Source organism: Panulirus ornatus, chromosome 51 (assembly GCF_036320965.1).
Source record: "Panulirus ornatus isolate Po-2019 chromosome 51, ASM3632096v1, whole genome shotgun sequence".
Taxonomy (NCBI): domain Eukaryota; kingdom Metazoa; phylum Arthropoda; class Malacostraca; order Decapoda; family Palinuridae; genus Panulirus; species Panulirus ornatus.
The window spans coordinates 5464253-5481847 of NC_092274.1; the positions used below are offsets into that span (position 1 = coordinate 5464253).

Genomic DNA, 17595 nt, shown 5'->3' on the forward strand with positions numbered 1-17595 from the left:
GGTAGTAAGAGAGGTAAATGTGCATTCTGGAGAGAGGGGCACATATGCAGTCTGAGGGGGATGAGACAGCCTGAGAAGTGAGTTGGTTGTGGCTTCCTGATAATACAGCACTGGTGGCAAAATTGAGTGAACAACTGCTGAGGTTGGTGACTGAGCTTGGAAGTGTGTGTGAAAGGAGAAAGTTGTAAGTAAATGTGAATAAAAACAAGGGTCCATAAGGTTGAGGACTTCCGTAAGGTTGAGGGACAAGTTAGTTGGGATGTGTGTTTGAATTGAGAAAAATTGGCAAAAGTGAAGTGTTTTAGATATCTGGGTGTGGATATGGCAGCGAATGTCACCATGGAAGCAGAAGTGAGTCACAGGATGGGGGAGGGGCAGAGGTTCTGGGAGCAATGAAGAATGTATGGAAAGAGAGAACATTATTTGGGAGGATAAAAATGGGGATATCTGATAGAATGGTAGCCCCAATGATATCATGGATGTGAGGCATGAGCTATAGATAAGGCTGGGCAGAAGATGAATGTGTTGGAAATGAAAAGTTTGAGGACAATATAAGGTGTCAGGTGGTAAGTAATAAAAGGGTAAGAGAAATGTGTTGTAATAAAGAGTGTGGCTGAGAGAGCAGAAGAGGGTGTGCAGAGTTGGTATGTAAATATGAAGATAAAAAGTAAGGAAAGGCTGACATAGATGATAAAAAGTAAGGAAAGGCTGACAAAGACATGGATCAGAAGTGGAGGGAACAAGAACAGGGAGACTAAATTCGAGATGGATATACTATGTGAAAAATATTCTCAGCTATCAGGGCCTGGAAATGAAAAAGGGGAGGGGGTTAAAGTGGGGCAAGGGATAGAGCAAGTTGGAACAATGCTGTATACTGGGGCCGACATACTGACACTGGACCAAACCAGACCATTGGAAGCATCCAGATAAACCATGGAAAGGTCTGCAAGGCCTAGATGTGGATAAGAAGCTATGGTTTCAGTGCATTACACATGACAGCAAGAGAATGTACGTGAGTGGACATGGCTATTTTCATCTGTTCCTGGCACTATTTTGCCAACACAGGACTGCCATGGTGTAGCTGTTAGCATTCCTGACCTGATGCATTCACAGGCCGCCCAGGGTCATGCACATATGTTCAAATCCTGGTTGCGGCAGTCGCTCCACAATCAAATAAACTGTTCATCCACCCCTAGGGGTTGGTTGATAAAATGGGTACCTGGCTCAAGCTAGGGTATATATATTTTATTTATATTTTTATTTTGCTTTGTCGCCGTCTCCCGTGTTAGCGAGGTAGCGCAAAGAAACAGACAAAAGAATGCCCCAACCCACCCCCATACACATGTATATACATACACGTCCACACACACAAATATACATACCAATACATCTCAATGTACACATACATATATACATACACAGATTTCTTTTTTTTTTTTTTTTGCTTTGTCGCTGTCTCCCGCGTTTGCGAGGTAGCGCAAGGAAACAGACGAAAGAAAAGGCCCAACCCACCCCCATACACATGCCTTGATTCAATCCACTGACAGCACGTCAACCCCGGTATACCACATCGCTCCAATTCACTCTATTCTTTGCCCTCCTTTCACCCTCCTGCATGTTCAGGCTCCGATCACACAAAATCTTTTTCACTCCATCTTTCCACCCCCAATTTGGTCTCCCTCTTCTCCTCGTTCCCTCCACCTTCGACACATATATCCTCTTGGTCAATCTTTCCTCACTCATTCTCTCCATGTGACCAAACCATTTCAAAACACACTCTTCTGCTCTCTCAACCACGCTCTTTTTATTTCCACACATCTCTCTTACCCTTACGTTACTTACTCGATCAAACCACCTCACACCACACATTGTCCTCAAACATCTCATTTCCAGCACATCCATCCTCCTGCGCACAACTCTATCCATAGTCCACGCCTCGCAACCATACAACATTGTTGGAACCACTATTCCTTCAAACATACCCATTTTTGCTTTCCGAGATAATGTTCTCGACTTCCACACATTCTTTAAGGCTCCCAGAATTTTCGCCCCCTCCCCCACCCTATGATCCACTTCCGCTTCCATGGTTCCATCCGCTGCCAGATCCACTCCCAGATATCTAAAACACTTCACTTCCTCCAGTTTTTCTCCATTCAAACTCACCTCCCAATTGACTTGACCCTCAACCCTACTGTACCTAATAACCTTGCTCTTATTCACATTTACTCTTAACTTTCTTCTTTCACACACTTTACTAAACTCAGTCACCAGCTTCTGCAGTTTCTCCCATGAATCAGCCACCAGTGCTGTATCATCAGCGAACAACAACTGACTCACTTCCCAAGCTCTCTCATCCCCAACAGACTTCATACTTGCCCCTCTTTCCAAAACTCTTGCATTCACCTCCCTAACAACCCCATCCATAAACAAATTAAACAACCATGGAGACATCACACACCCCTGCCGCAAACCTACATTCACTGAGAACCAATCACTTTCCTCTCTTCCTACACGTACACATGCCTTACATCCTCGATAAAAACTTTTCACTGCTTCTAACAACTTGCCTCCCACACCATATATTCTTAATACCTTCCACAGAGCATCTCTATCAACTCTATCATATGCCTTCTCCAGATCCATAAATGCTACATACAAATCCATTTGCTTTTCTAAGTATTTCTCACATACATTCTTCAAAGCAAACACCTGATCCACACATCCTCTACCACTTCTGAAACCACACTGCTCTTCCACAATCTGATGCTCTGTACATGCCTTCACCCTCTCAATCAATACCCTCCCATATAATTTGCCAGGAATACTCAACAAACTTATACCTCTGTAATTTGAGCACTCACTCTTATCCCCTTTGCCTTTGTACACAGATATATACATATATACACATGTACATAATTCATACTGTCTGCCTTTATTTATTCCCATCGCCACCTCACCACGCATGGAATAACAACCCCCTCCCCCCTCATGTGTGCGAGGTAGCGCTAGGAAAAGACAACAAAGGCCCCATTCGTTCACACTCAGTCTCTAGCTGTCATGTAATAATGCACCGAAACCACAGCTCCCTTTCCACATCCAGGCCCCACACAACTCTCCATCGTTTACCCCAGACACTTCACATGCCCTGGTTCAATCCATTGACAGCACGTCGACCCCGGTATACCACATCGTTCCAATTCACTCTATTCCTTGCACACCTTTCACCCTCCTGCATGTTCAGGCCCCAATCACTCAAAATCTTTTTCACTCCATCTTTCCACCTCCAATTTGGTCTCCCACTTCTCCTTGTTCCCTCCACCTCTGACACATATATCCTCTTGGTCAATCTTTCCTCACTCATTCTCTCCATGTGACCAAACCATTTCAAAACACTCTTCTGCTCTCTCAACTACACTCTTTTCATTTCCACACATCTCTCTTACCCTTACATTACTTACTCGATCAAACCACCTCACACCACATACTGTCCTCAAACATCTCATTTCCAGCACATCCACCCTCCTGCGCACAACTCTATCCACAGCCCACGCCTCGCAACCATACAACATTGTTGGAACCACTATTCCTTCAAACATACCCATTTTTGCTTTCCGAGATAATGTTCTCGACTTCCAAACATTCTTCAAGGCTCCCAGCATTTTCACCCCCTCCCCCACCCTATGATTCACTTCTGCTTCCATGGTTCCATCCGCTGCCAAATCCACTCCCAGACATCTAAAACACCTTACTTCCTCCAGTTTTTCTCCATTCAAACTTACCTCCTAGTTGACTTGACCCTCAACCCTACTGTACCTAATAACCTTGCTCTTATTCACATTTACTCTTAACTTTTTTCTTTCACACACTTTACCAAACTCAGTCACCAGTTTCTGAAGTTTCTCACATGAATCAGCCACCAGCGCTGTATCATCAGTGAACAACTGACTCACTTCCCAAGCTCTCTCATCCACAACAGACTGCATACTTGCCCCTCTTTCCAAAACTCTTGCATTCACTTCCCTAACAACCCCATCCATAAACAAATTAAACAACCATGGAGACATCACACACCCCTGCCGCAAACCTACATTCACTGAGAACCAATCACTTTCCTCTCTTTCTACACGTACACATATACATATATTGATCTGGAGAAGGCATATGATAGAGTTGATAGACATGCTCTGTGGAAGGTATTAAGAATATATGGTGTGGGAGGCAAGTTGTTAGAAGCAGTGAAAAGTTTTTATCGAGGATGTAAGGCATGTGTACATGTAGGAAGAGAGGAAAGTGATTGGTTCTCAGTGAATGTAGGTTTGCAGCAGGGGTGTGTGATGTCTCCATGGTTGTTTAATTTGTTTATGGATGGGGTTGTTAGGGAGGTGAATGCAAGAGTTTTGGAAAGAGGGGCAAGTATGCAATCTGTTGTGGATGAGAGGGCTTGGGAAGTGAGTCAGTTGTTGTTCGCTGATGATACAGCGCTGGTGGCTGATTCATGTGAGAAACTGCAGAAACTGGTGACTGAGTTTGGTAAAGTGTGTGAAAGAAGAAAGTTAAGAGTAAATGTGAATAAGAGCAAGGTTATTAGGTACAGTAGGGTTGAGGGTCAAGTCAATTGGGAGGTAAGTTTGAATGGAGAAAAACTGGAGGAAGTAAAGTGTTTTAGATATCTGGGAGTGGATCTGGCAGCGGATGGAACCATGGAAGCAGAAGTGAATCATAGGGTGGGGGAGGGGGTGAAAATTCTGGGAGCCTTGAGAAATGTTTGGAAATCGAGAACATTATCTCGGAAAGCAAAAATGGGTATGTTTGAAGGAATAGTGGTTCCAACAATGTTGTATGGTTGCGAGGCGTGGGCTATGGATTGAGTTGTGCGCAGGAGGGTGGATGTGCTGGAAATGAGATGTTTGAGGGCATTGTGTGGTGTGAGGTGGTTTGATCGAGTAAGTAATGTGAGGGTAAGAGAGATGTGTGGAAATAAGAAGAGTGTGGTTGAGAGAGCAGAAGAGGGTGTTTTGAAATGGTTTGGTCACATGGAGAGAATGAGTGAGGATAGACTGACAAAGAGGATATATGTGTCAGAGGTGGAGGGAACAAGGAGAAGTGGGAGACCAAATTGGAGGTGGAAAGATGGAGTGAAAAAGATTTTGAGTCATCGGGGCCTGAACATGCAGGAGGGTGAAAGGCGGGCAAGGAATAGAGTGAATTGGATCGATGTGGTATACCGGGGTTGACGTGCTGTCAGTGGATTGAATCAGGGCATGTGAAGCGTCTGGGGTAAACCATGGAAAGTTGTGTGGGGCCTGGATGTGGAAAGGGAGCTGTGGTTTCGGGCATTATTGCATGACAGCTAGAGACTGAGTATGAACGAATGGAGCCTTTGTTGTCTTTTCCTAGCGCTACCTCGCACACATGAGGGGGGAGGGGGATGGTATTCCATGTGTGGTGAGGTGGCGATGGGAATGAATAAAGGCAGACAGTGTGAATTGTGTGCATGGGTATATATGTATGTGTCTGTGTGTGTATATATATGTGTACATTGAGATGTATAGGTATGTATATTTGCGTGTGGACGTGTATGTATATACATGTGTATGGGGGTGGGTTGGGCCATTTCTTTTCTCTGTTTCCTTGCGGTACCTCGCAAACACGGGAGACAGCGACAAAGCAAAATAAATAAATATATATATTCAACTGCAATACCATCCAAACCTGCCACCTTGCAGGATTTCATCTCCTGCAAGGCTTATACCACATCTTCTCTCTTAACCAAACCTTTCTCCCTGACCCTCTCACTTCACACACCACCCTGACCAAAACAAAAATGGATTTTGTGTTTAGACTTTGGTCCCATCCCCAAGATATCTCATTATGCATATGCAAATATTCCAAAATCCCTAAGAAAATTCAAAATCCGAAACACTTGTAGTCCCAGGCATTTTGGGTAAGGGATACTCAACCTGTATTATTACTATTATCATTAACAGATTATTAGCATTCAGTATATCTGACTTCTGTTCCCAACTAAGTCTCTGTAACTAGTGAATTATAGTGCCACTTCTTAGCCTTTTGTGCCTCATCCTTAACAGGCCGCTAGCAGAGGGCAACTCTACAACAGTATTTGCGGAGGCTCCTACCTAATGTTCCTACTGACTACTTCTACCTTGTTCTTGCCTAATGTTCCAACCAACTACTTTATCAACTTCTAGTATCATTATTACTAAAATAATTATCATTACCATCTTCATTATGAGAAATACAACTCTGGTAACCTACAGCACTGTTCTGGTCGTCTTGGTTGAGATTCTTCAGCTTTCTCTGCAGTTCTCGTAATTTTGAATTCCATGCTCCAATCTTGTATTCCTTCCACTCCTGGAGAACCACTTTTACTAGAGTCTCTCTCTCACCAATCATCCCTAAAAACAGAATCATGTAAGAAAACAAAAGCTTCTTGAAGTACCTTCACCAGAGAATACACATTATATTCTATAATCTTTCAAAAGAGTAAGATTAATATCAGAAAGTATTTGAGGAGGTGTCATAAGTCACTGACCCTGGCAGCAACACTTACGCTGACTTAAGCATGTGAAGAAAAGGAATGAAGAGTTTTTGTTAATAATCTCAAGTATACTAATAAGTGTCTATCTGTAAATAAAAGAAGACCAAATGCTAGCTTTCATAAGAATGTAGACTACAAAACATTGGAAACAATCTAGACCATTTCTGACACTAGTAAAACCACAGACTGAAGATGCAATCCATATCTAGTTCCCTAAAAAATGGAACAAGTACAATGATAGGTGACAAAACTGACTCAAGTGCCAAGAAATCTGATGTACGAAGAGAGGCTAAGAAGATTTCTCTTAAGAAGAGTGGACTCTGCAGTAACCTAATTCAAGTTTTCAAAAGTCTGAATATATCTAACAACATAAATTTTCAAAAAATTACAACAAATAACACAATTACTTAAAACAACTCCAACAATATAAAAGGCTAAAAGATGTGAAACTAACATGGGAAAAAAGTTTCTTCCTAAACAAATAAATTGAACATTGGAATAATTTATCATCAAACATTTCCCACTAATTCAAAGACCATAAGTACCTTAAAAAACTGGTTAGGCAAATTGTTCATCACATCAGGAACCTAATGAACAAAAAAAATTACTTTTTTTTCAAACTATTCGCCATTTCCCGCGTTAGCAAGGTAGCGTTAAGAACAGAGGACTGGGCCTTTGAGGGAATATCCTCACCTGGCCTCGTTCTCTGTTCCTTCTTTCGGAAAATTAAAAAAAAACGAGAGGGGAGGATTTCCAGCCCCCCGCTCCCTCCCCTTTTAGTCGCCCTCTACAACACGCAGGGAATACGTGGGAAGTATTCTTTCTCCCCTATCCCCAGGGATAAAAAATTACATGTATATTAATTCCTTTTTTCTCCCTCCAGATGCTAAGACTACACCATAGTAGGGAAGAGGGTTGAATATAGTAGGTTTTTTTTATATTCTATGCTGTTAAATTCCAAGCAGGCTTACTTCACAAGTGTATGGTTCTTCCATTATTCTTCTTGTCAGCTGATGTTGACAAATGGAATGAATGGTGGGGAAAGGGTCTTACTGTTCTGTTCTCACCTCATCCATTTAGAAGAGAAACATGAATAAATGAAGTTATGTTCAAAAATAGATAAACTATAAATAGGCTAAGGGGACCTATGTTCTCGTCTCTCCCATGCACCTGCTGTTGCCCTCGACATATTCAAGAAAGATTTATCAATAAAAAGATTGCACTACATGGGTGTGGGAGTCAGCAATACATGTCATTCACTATGGTCACTTTCAAAGTTAAATAATCCTGAGAATAACAATAATTTTGGTGGCTTCAGAATTTCAGAAAAAAAGACTTAAGCAACAGACTGTTACAATACACTGATGGTGGGTGTTAACAGTGAGATTAACAAGAACTTACAAAAAGGTTCTGTTTCAAAACATTACAGTACAATACCTGTAGCCTCTTAAGATTGCCAGCATGGTTATGCAGCTCACAAGAGACAAGCACAAAGACAGTGAAAGTCACAACAATGAAAGGGAAGCATACACAAGGCTCTTGAAGCAAAGAAGTTTCATCACCCATCAAAAAATTAGTGTGTACCATGGCTAGTAAAAACTCAAAAAAAAACAAAGAACAATGTTACGTACAGGGTCTTGAGCGTGTTGTGTAGAGATCTAAGTAGCCATTGTCTACCTTCCACTTTGCATCTTCATTCTTCGGAGCATTCATTCCACTTCGATTTTTAAAGTAGGGTACACAAAAATAAGATATGCGCAAAGGGGGCTTTCCTGTTCCGTCCCACTTCAGTTCATGCCCTGAAGTGTATTTGGCTTCCCTGATCTCATCCTTTAATTTCACCTGGAAATAAAGCAAAGAGCATATCAGAATCTTATAGTCATGTCCCATAAGTACGGAGCTATCTCTTGGATATATAAGAGGTTACGACCCTCTAACATCCCATCTAACTGGTGGAGTAGCACATGCTTTCCCTATCAGTCAATGACCTCTTAACTTAGGGCAGCACCAGATTGGTAGGCTCACCTTCAACCAATTCAAGTCTGCTAGTGATGAAGTCCCTAACCCACTTACTGAACAGGAAAAATCCATCTGGCATCTCCAAATCGCAGGTCACATATGACAACCTGAGAGAGAGAGAGAGAGAGGGAGAGAGGGAGAGAGAATTTACCAACACGTTGTCAATATTCAGTGGGGGTTGGAGGGACCTTGTCCCGGCTTCCCCCAGTCCTGGGGTGTGGGCGGAACTCGACAAACACACGGGTGTCCCCATGAACTGAGCAGATCCCTATTCCTGGGGTGTTGGAGGGTTCATATTCTGGGGTGTAAGTCTCCATTCCTGGGGTGTTGGAGAGTTCTTATTCTGGGGTGTATGTCTCCATTCCTGGGGTGTTGGAGGGCTCCTTATTCTGGGGTGTATGTCCCAATCCTGGGGTGTTGGAGGGCACAAGCATTAGGTAGTAGTAGTAGGTTGGAACATTAGGAAGTACTACTTGATAGGAACATTAGGTAAGAGCCTCTGGAAACACTGCGCGAGAGTAACCCTCTACCAGTGGCCTGTTAAGAGAGGCACTAAAGGATAAGCAGCAGCACTGGAGTTCACCAGTGACAGAGACTTGCTGTGCCCACCCTCTTCAGGGAGTTTCCAGAGAGAACAGCCATCAGAGATATAGATAGATAGATAGACAGATTGATAGATAGATAATGATAAAGTTTGAAACGGTCACTTTGTTCAAAAGTCATCCCTAAGAAGAAACTTGATTTAGTCTAACCTGCTTGGTAACATTCTCTTGCAGCACCTTTTCTAGATTCTGGATTTTATCTCTGAAGTTCTTCTGCAAAGTCATATTGAGCTTCAGGGCTGTATCTAGGGATTCAGGTAGAGCCAAGAGCTCCTCTGTGGTGTCACCCCTTCCTGCTGTATCACCATCTTCAGTACTCCCAGTCCGAGAAAAACGCAACTGCAGTGCTAAGGATCCTGAACCTTCAGACCCCACTGCAAAAGAAACAAATCAAAATGATAATAATAACTAAATAAAGAAATTAATAAATTAATGTATTTGAGATATTATACATGGGAGCTAGAGTGTGGATGTGTGCAAATAAGGCCATCATTCATTCTCCCTGATCATAAATCACTAAAAGGGAAGAGGCATTTAGGTATAAAATTTTTTTTTTTTTTTTTTTTTTTTATACTTTGTCGCTGTCTCCCGCGTTTGCGAGGTAGCGCAAGGAAACAGACGAAAGAAATGGCCCAACCCCCCCCCCCATACACATGTACATACACACGTCCACACACGCAAATATACATACCTACACAGCTTTCCATGGTTTACCCCAGACGCTTCACATGCCTTGCTTCAATCCACTGACAGCACGTCAACCCCTGTATACCACATGACTCCAATTCACTCTATTTCTTGCCCTCCTTTCACCCTCCTGCATGTTCAGGCCCCGATCACACAAAATCTTTTTCACTCCATCTTTCCACCTCCAATTTGGTCTCCCTCTTCTCCTCGTTCCCTCCACCTCCGACACATATATCCTCTTGGTCAATCTCTCCTCACTCATTCTCTCCATGTGCCCAAACCATTTCAAAACACCCTCTTCTGCTCTCTCAACCACGCTCTTTTTATTTCCACACCTCTCTCTTACCCTTACGTTACTTACTCGATCAAACCACCTCACACCACACATTGTCCTCAAACATCTCATTTCCAGCACATCCATCCTCCTGCGCACATCTCTATCCATAGCCCACGCTATGGTATAAAATTATATAAGCAATAATAATGCCTTTTTAGTTCCCACTCACTTTCCCACCTTAATGAGGTAGCACTAGGAACAGACGATGGCAGTGCTAAAAGCATTCTATCATTTCTTGGTGGAGGCAAGATTGGAAGCTGGCAGAAGGTTTAGGAAAGGAGCTAATGACATACATGAAGATGTTGAAATGAGTAAGTTTCCATAAGTGGCCCAAGTGCAGAGATATCAAGAGACACTTAAGGAAGATTGGCACATGTTGAGAGAATATGAGACCAAGTTAAACTGGAGTGGTAGATATTTCGCCAATTAGTGCTTAAGCATGCAGGCAAAGCGTGTGGTATGTATAAGGTGGGATTTGGATGTACGAAAGAGGGTAGCGAGAGGCAGAATGAGAAAATTTAACTACTACTGAAATAGAAAAGAGAAGTGTATGGACGATAACTATAGGGAAGGGGTGTGCAAGTCACTGGGAGTACAACAGAAAGTGGTTGGGGGTCAAGAGAAAGGTACACAAGCCAGATGAGTATACAAATTATAGATGAAGAGAATAATTATGACCTTCAGAAAGAATAAGAAAATATTGTTGAAGGAGGTGAATGATACAGAGAATTAGAGAAAAAACGAGTGTGAGAATGAAGTTAACGGGTGTGGCAGTATTAACAATATTAACAAAGATGTGAAAAAGAAATTGAGAAAGTGTTTGGCTGGACTGCTAAATGTGCTACATGACAGTGATGGATTCAGTGCACTTGAGATGAAGCAGCACGAAGAGTGAATGTTACAAAAAGAGAGAAGGCAGTGAAAGCCTTGCACGGATAAAATGTGGTATAGAATTAAAAGTGGGTTGGACTGCAATGGAGTTTCTCAAACAAGGGATGAACAGCACTGTTGATTGGTTAGTCAAATTGTTCAGTGGCCTACAGCAGTGGCTATGAACTGTTGGAGTGCAAGTACAGTGCCAGCATATACACGTTAAAGGGAAAAAAAATGAATTCTCACATAATAAAGGCTTCCTATACACTCGTACTGCAAGCTACATTACCATCACTAGTACCATTACCACGTCCATGTATCTACCATCACCACTTTCCCTATCATCACTGACTTAGATATCCTATCCACCCACCAAATAATAAGATACACACAACAGAAATGCACATCTCCAACCTCAACCAACCAAAGCACTCACACTTGTTACAACTTAGATAAACACAAAAGGAATAAACAGTCAATCCCAGCACCACAACCTACCGCAAATAATGCACATGCTCAACAGACATTGTGCATGACCACATACCCAAGACAACCTACCAGCTGAGTGAAGCAGGCAAAGTGGGAACACATTTTCTTTAACAGTACCAATGCTATCCACCTAAGATGACCCAAGTATTATGAACAAAATTCCCCCTCTTCTACCTACATAACTTACACATTTTATGAAATCACAGAAAACAAGTTCTGCTCTATTACATTCAACTCCAAGATAACCAACCTGTACTATGTGTCAGAGAAGGAATTCTCTGGACAAGTGGCACGGGGTATGTTGGAGAATGTCCAGAATCATCTCTTGCTCCCCCTGGAGAATCAGCTTTAGGATGGAGTGCTGGCAAAGAATAAAATGTATTATTACTCAGTCAATATAAATAAGTAAATAAGTAATTCTTCAGAAACATTACCATGTCAGTCAAATCTTCATTAAAATGGAATTTCCTGAGAACAGGGGCATTCCTAGTACATATTTTGTAAATACTGTATCTAACTGTAAACACTTCTTTTGAGAGAAATATAAGGCAAGAATAGCAGACACTAATCATAAAATCAAAATGTACTAGCCTTGAAATGAAGGTTACAATATCTTGGAATGTGTGTCCAGAGCTGCCGAATAAGGTAATGCCATAATGTACAATAAATTTGAGCATGAAATTCAATATAACCATGTTAACCTTGTTGCTGTAATGCCTATGAACAATATGATTAAAAGGTTATCAACATGAAGGACATTCCAAACTTTTTTCTGAGATAGCACTGGCAACTATGGCCTAAATCAAGGCCATCCCATTAAAAAACATTTATATATCTATTTCTATATTCATCATACTTAATTGCTGTTTCCAAACCATTTCAACACACCCTCTCCTGCTCTCTCAACCACACGCTTTTTATTTCCACACATCTCTCTTACCCTTTCATTATTTACTCGATCAAACCACCTCACACCATATATTGTCCTCAAACATTTCATTTCCAACACCCTCCACTGTACAACCCTATCTATAGCCTATGCCTTGCAACCATATAATATTGCTGGAACCACTATTCCTTCAAACATACCCATTTTGCTCTCCAAGATAACATTCTCTCCTTCAACATATTCTTCATCGCTCCCAGAACCTTTGCCCCCCACAATCCCCCATCCCACCCTGTGACTCGCTTCCACTTCCATGGCTCCATTTGCTGCTAAGTCCACTCACAGATATCTAAAACACTTCACTTCCTCCAATTTTTCTTCATTCAAACTTACATCCCAATCAACTTGTCTCTCAACCCTACTCAACCAAACAAAAGTGATTTGTTAATTCAAAAGACGTAAGTACTTTAACTATAACTAAAGAAGTATACTATATTTGATTCATTCAAGATATAATTTCCCAAACCAAAACATTTTTTTTTATCTGTAAACAAATTAGTAAATAGCCTCTATGGAAACAGATGCCTTTCTTTCAAGCATGCAAACTGGATGTACCTTACTGCAACTACCTGACACAATTCCACCATGATGCAGGGTTAGCATATTGCTCTCACTCCAAATAAAAGAGAAAAAAAACAATATGATCTTTACCTTATCCCAGGTCTCCTTGATGAGACTGGGCTTAGTACACACCTGCAACTTCTGCAACCTGCTCTACTGCCTGTTGGTGCTCTACATGTCGATAAACAGAACTGAGGATCCTGGTTTCTTCCCTTAATTGCTGGAGCTCCCTTGCTGGTACTGGCTCATCCAAGTCCTCTTCTTGTTTGATAATATCATCCACTCCCCTCTCCATTCTTCTGTAAGAACATTTCATAAATAAGTCTATATACTAATGTCAGATACAAGCTAATTCTAATTCTTAAAGACTACATGCAAACATAGTATAGCAGTTGTGGTGATGTAAAAGTGGGGTGCAATATTGTGCATCAAACTTCTCTTACAACCAGCATACAAATCTTTATGTTGGGCGCTCATAGCCATGCTTGTAAAAGTACTAGGGATAAAAGTCTAGCATTATGTAGTAGTTGGTAGACAGCCAACGACCAGGGAGGTACATTACCAATACTACCAACCAGTCTGGGGATTGAGAGGGTTTGCAATGGCTCTTCAGTTAGCCAGCACTTCAGTAATTGTCAAGTTGCACTCCTTTGACCCAAGCAGATGCCTTTTCTTTCTGCCTCACCCACAAGAGGACTACTGGCATTCTGTTCACAAACATACAATCTCTCCTTGTTATACATAACACTTGACAACACTCAACTTACACAGCCCATTCTTCGTAACTACATTTTTCTGTGTTGAGCACCATGTGGTTGCCCTGCCTTTGCCAAATTGGTTGGAGAAATGGATAGAAGTAGAAAGTAGGGACATCTAGGCATGAGCATTAGGTAGAAGCATAAGGCAGGAATGTTAGGCAGGTGCATTAGATATAAGCAGTTAGTAGGAACATTAGTTAGAAGCCTCTGCAAACAATGCACTAGAGTTGCCCTCTCCATGTGGCCTGTTAAGGGTGAGGCTAAGAAACGGCAATGTAGTCCACTAGTTCTGGAGACTCCACTGCCGTGGCCATCCCCTTAAGGGAGGTTCAAGTTAGTAAGAGATGTCAGAGATATGTTGATGTGCATGTATGTGTATGCATATGTACGTGTACGGGCATGTGTATATGAGTGGATGGGTACTTCTTCGTCTGTTTCCTGGTACTACCTCACAGATGTAGGAAACAGCGATCAAGTATAATAATAAAGTAAAAAAAAAATCATAATAAGATGCAACACCCTAACAAAGCAATAACGATGGGAAATTATTTGGGCAGTAAAGAGAAGCACCAACAGAATGTCCAGATTATCATCGCACCTCCATGATAACTACTTCTGCTGGGTGTAAACTGTAAAAATACCCGAGTATAATAACAATTATAAAAATAAGAAATTGATTATGAATATAAATGTTTAGACTTTAATACACGAAAATGAAAGGCCCTGTATGACAGAAATAGTAACAGAAGTAATCATCACAATTTAAGCCCCAGAAAATTTCTCCCATATGCAACAAACCTATTTTTTAGAAGCACTAGGATAGATGTCACAACACATGAATGAATACTTTGAGATATATTTAATATAAACATATAACTCGTAACTCGTGTGGCACAAACTGTAAAATTACCATATAAAATATGCCCTAAATCACTTTTAGTAAATGAGTCCAATGATATGTTTCGCCACTTCCAAACGCTATTGTGTGATGTCCTAATAAATGACAATTATCACTCAATCCACGAAATAATCTCCTACAACTTTAACTTGAATGTGATTATTAATTTATGACTTTTTCCCAACATTATCCTAATCATTACATTCATGACACAACTTCTGCATCTGACTTTCGTAACAATCCATCGTCTTGGCCTAAGGTCACACCGTCCATGCCCTCATGACACAGCCCCCAGCGTGACAGTTCATGACAACGTTAACGAACTTACCTAAAGTATAAAAGTCAATCAAGTCAGTTCATGACTCGTCTTACTATAAAATCAAGTACAGATATATGGCTCTCCTTCTCACTGCAGTTTCCTCCACACAAACTTGAGCGTCACCATCAGCGTTGTTTACAATGCCTGACTCTTATACCCGACTCACATTTTGCTACAACTATTTAAAAAAATATATCCAAATATCCTAATAATTCCAGTATTGATCATCGTTAAAAAGACAAACAATTACAATTAATATTTTTTTATTATTAGATCATCTCTGTGTATTTGTCGTTGTGTAAATAACGATGTTATTTCTACATTATATGAGACGGATATTCTGGCCTGGACGTCCCGCGGCGGATACGAAACAAAATACAATTTCCAGACACAAATATTCTACTACTTAAATCTTCTGAAAAAAATATATGAATATAACAAATATTACTTATTTTCATCTTGACTAGATATTCATGGGTTAACCGTCGTGACTAAATCGCGTGGGTAATCCTGTTCAGCTGGGTAGTCGCGTGGGTAATATAGAGAAGAGTAATTTGGGTAATGGCTGAAGTTACTAGCAATGTTAATATATTTGATCTCAGTTATTAATAATGGCTTCTTTATGTTAATACATTTGATCTCAGTTATTAATAATGGCTTCTTCATGTTAATACATTTGATGTTATTAATAATGGCTTCTTCATGTTAATACATTTGATCTCAGTTATTAATAATGGCTTCTTCATGTTAATACATTTGATCTCAGTTATTAATAATGGCTTCTTCATGTTAATACATTTGATCTCAGTTATTAATAATAGCTTCTTCATGTTAATACATTTGATCTCAGTTATTAATAATGGCTTCTTCATGTTAATACATTTGATCTCAGTTATTAATAGTGGCTTCCTCATGTTAATACATTTGATCTCAGTTATTAATAATGGCTTCTTCATGTTAATACATTTGATCTCAGTTATTAATAATGGCTTCTTCATGTTAATACATTTGATGTTATTAATAATGGCTTCTTCACGTTAATACATTTTATCTCAGTTATTAATAACGGCTTCTTCATGTTAATACATTTGATCTCAGTTATTAATAATGGCTTCTTCATGTTAATACATTTTATCTCAGTTATTAATAACGGCTTCTTCATGTTAATACATTTGATCTCAGTTATTAATAATGGCTTCTTCATGTTAATACATTTGATCTCAGTTATTAATAATGGCTTCTTCATGTTAATACATTTGATCTCAGTTATTAATAATAGCTTCTTCATGTTAATACATTTGATCTGTTATTAATAATGGCTTCTTCATGTTAATAAATTTGATCTCAGTTATTAATAATGGCTTCTTCACGTTAATACATTTGATCTCAGTTATTAATAATGGCTTCTTCACGTTAATACATTTGATCTCAGTTATTAATAATGGCTTCTTCATGAAATAAAAACTAGCTTACGTTTACTGGTGTTAAACATGTCATCACAAGATTCATCTATTTTCCTAGACTTGATCGCCGTTTCCCGCGTCAGCGAGGGAGCGCCACGAAACAGACGAAGAGCGGGCCATCCACTCACAATTACATTTATTACTTAATTATTTCTAATTTACTCTATTCTTTAGATTGCAGCATTATCATTTACTAAATAATTATACTTACATTATAACTGATGCTGTTTTGGGTCCTCCGAGCTATAGCCATGGCCAGCCAACCGCCGTCGTCCTAGCCACCAGCCCATCATCCTAGCTAGCCGTGTCAGCCAATCGAAGTCGTCCGAGCCAGCCAGCCAACGTCATCCTAGTTAGCCAATGCCAGACAACCGTAGTCGTCCTATCCAACGTCTTCTTAGCAGCCTAGCCAGTTCATGTCATCCTAGCAATCCAACAGACGCAGTCCCATCCAAGCTAGGCAGCTTATGTCATCCTAGCCGGCCAGTTACAACGTCCTAGGTAACCAGCCCACACCATCTTAGGGAGATAGTGCCAACCAACTCACGATGTCCTAGCCAGCTGCACCATACTGTCCTGGAGGGGCAGTGCTAGCCAGCACATTGTCCAAGCCAGCCTAACCAAACTCACTTGGCCAGACCTACCCTCCGACCTAGCCCACTCGGCCAGACCCACCTCGCACCCAGCCCACTTGGTCAGAACCATCCTCCCACCTAGCCAACTCGGCCAGACTGATCCTCTCACCTAGCCCACTTGGCCAGAACTATCCTCTCACATGGCCCACTTGGCCAGAACTATCCTCTCACATGGCCCACTTGGCCAGAACTATCCTCTCACATGGCCCACTTGGTCAGACCTACCCTCTCACCTAGCCCACTTGGCCAAACCTACCCTCTCACCTAGCTCACTTGGCCAGATCTACCCTCACCCAGCCCACTTGACCAAACCTATCTCACCTAGATCCTTGGCTAGATCTACCCTCTCACCTAGCCCACTTGGCCAGACCTACCCTCTTACGTAGCTCACTTGGCCAGACCTACCCTCTCACCCAGCCCACTTGGCCAGACCTACCCTCTTACGTAGC

At 41.1% G+C, this 17595-nt stretch overlaps 1 protein-coding gene across 3 annotated transcripts in view; it reads right to left on the bottom strand.

The window, feature by feature from the left end:
- The window catches only part of LOC139764870 (uncharacterized), a 74527-nt gene extending 57667 nt beyond the window's left edge, over nucleotides 1-16860 (bottom strand). Inside the window, exons 1-6 of one of the 3 annotated variants that reach the window (XM_071691899.1) lie at nucleotides 16723-16860; nucleotides 13206-13372; nucleotides 11817-11927; nucleotides 9331-9554; nucleotides 8191-8401; nucleotides 6277-6416 (exon numbers count right to left, since the gene is read on the bottom strand). In XM_071691899.1, coding sequence (XP_071548000.1) covers nucleotides 6277-6416; nucleotides 8191-8401; nucleotides 9331-9554; nucleotides 11817-11927; nucleotides 13206-13368 — 849 coding nt within the window. In that variant the 5' untranslated portion in view covers nucleotides 13369-13372; nucleotides 16723-16860. Of the gene's footprint in view, nucleotides 1-6276; nucleotides 6417-8190; nucleotides 8402-9330; nucleotides 9555-11816; nucleotides 11928-13205; nucleotides 13373-15057; nucleotides 15194-16722 lie in introns of those variants that run through there. The other 2 variants (XM_071691898.1, XM_071691901.1) reach the window with 2 other exon arrangements.
- Between the last annotated feature and the right edge of the window lie 735 nt (nucleotides 16861-17595).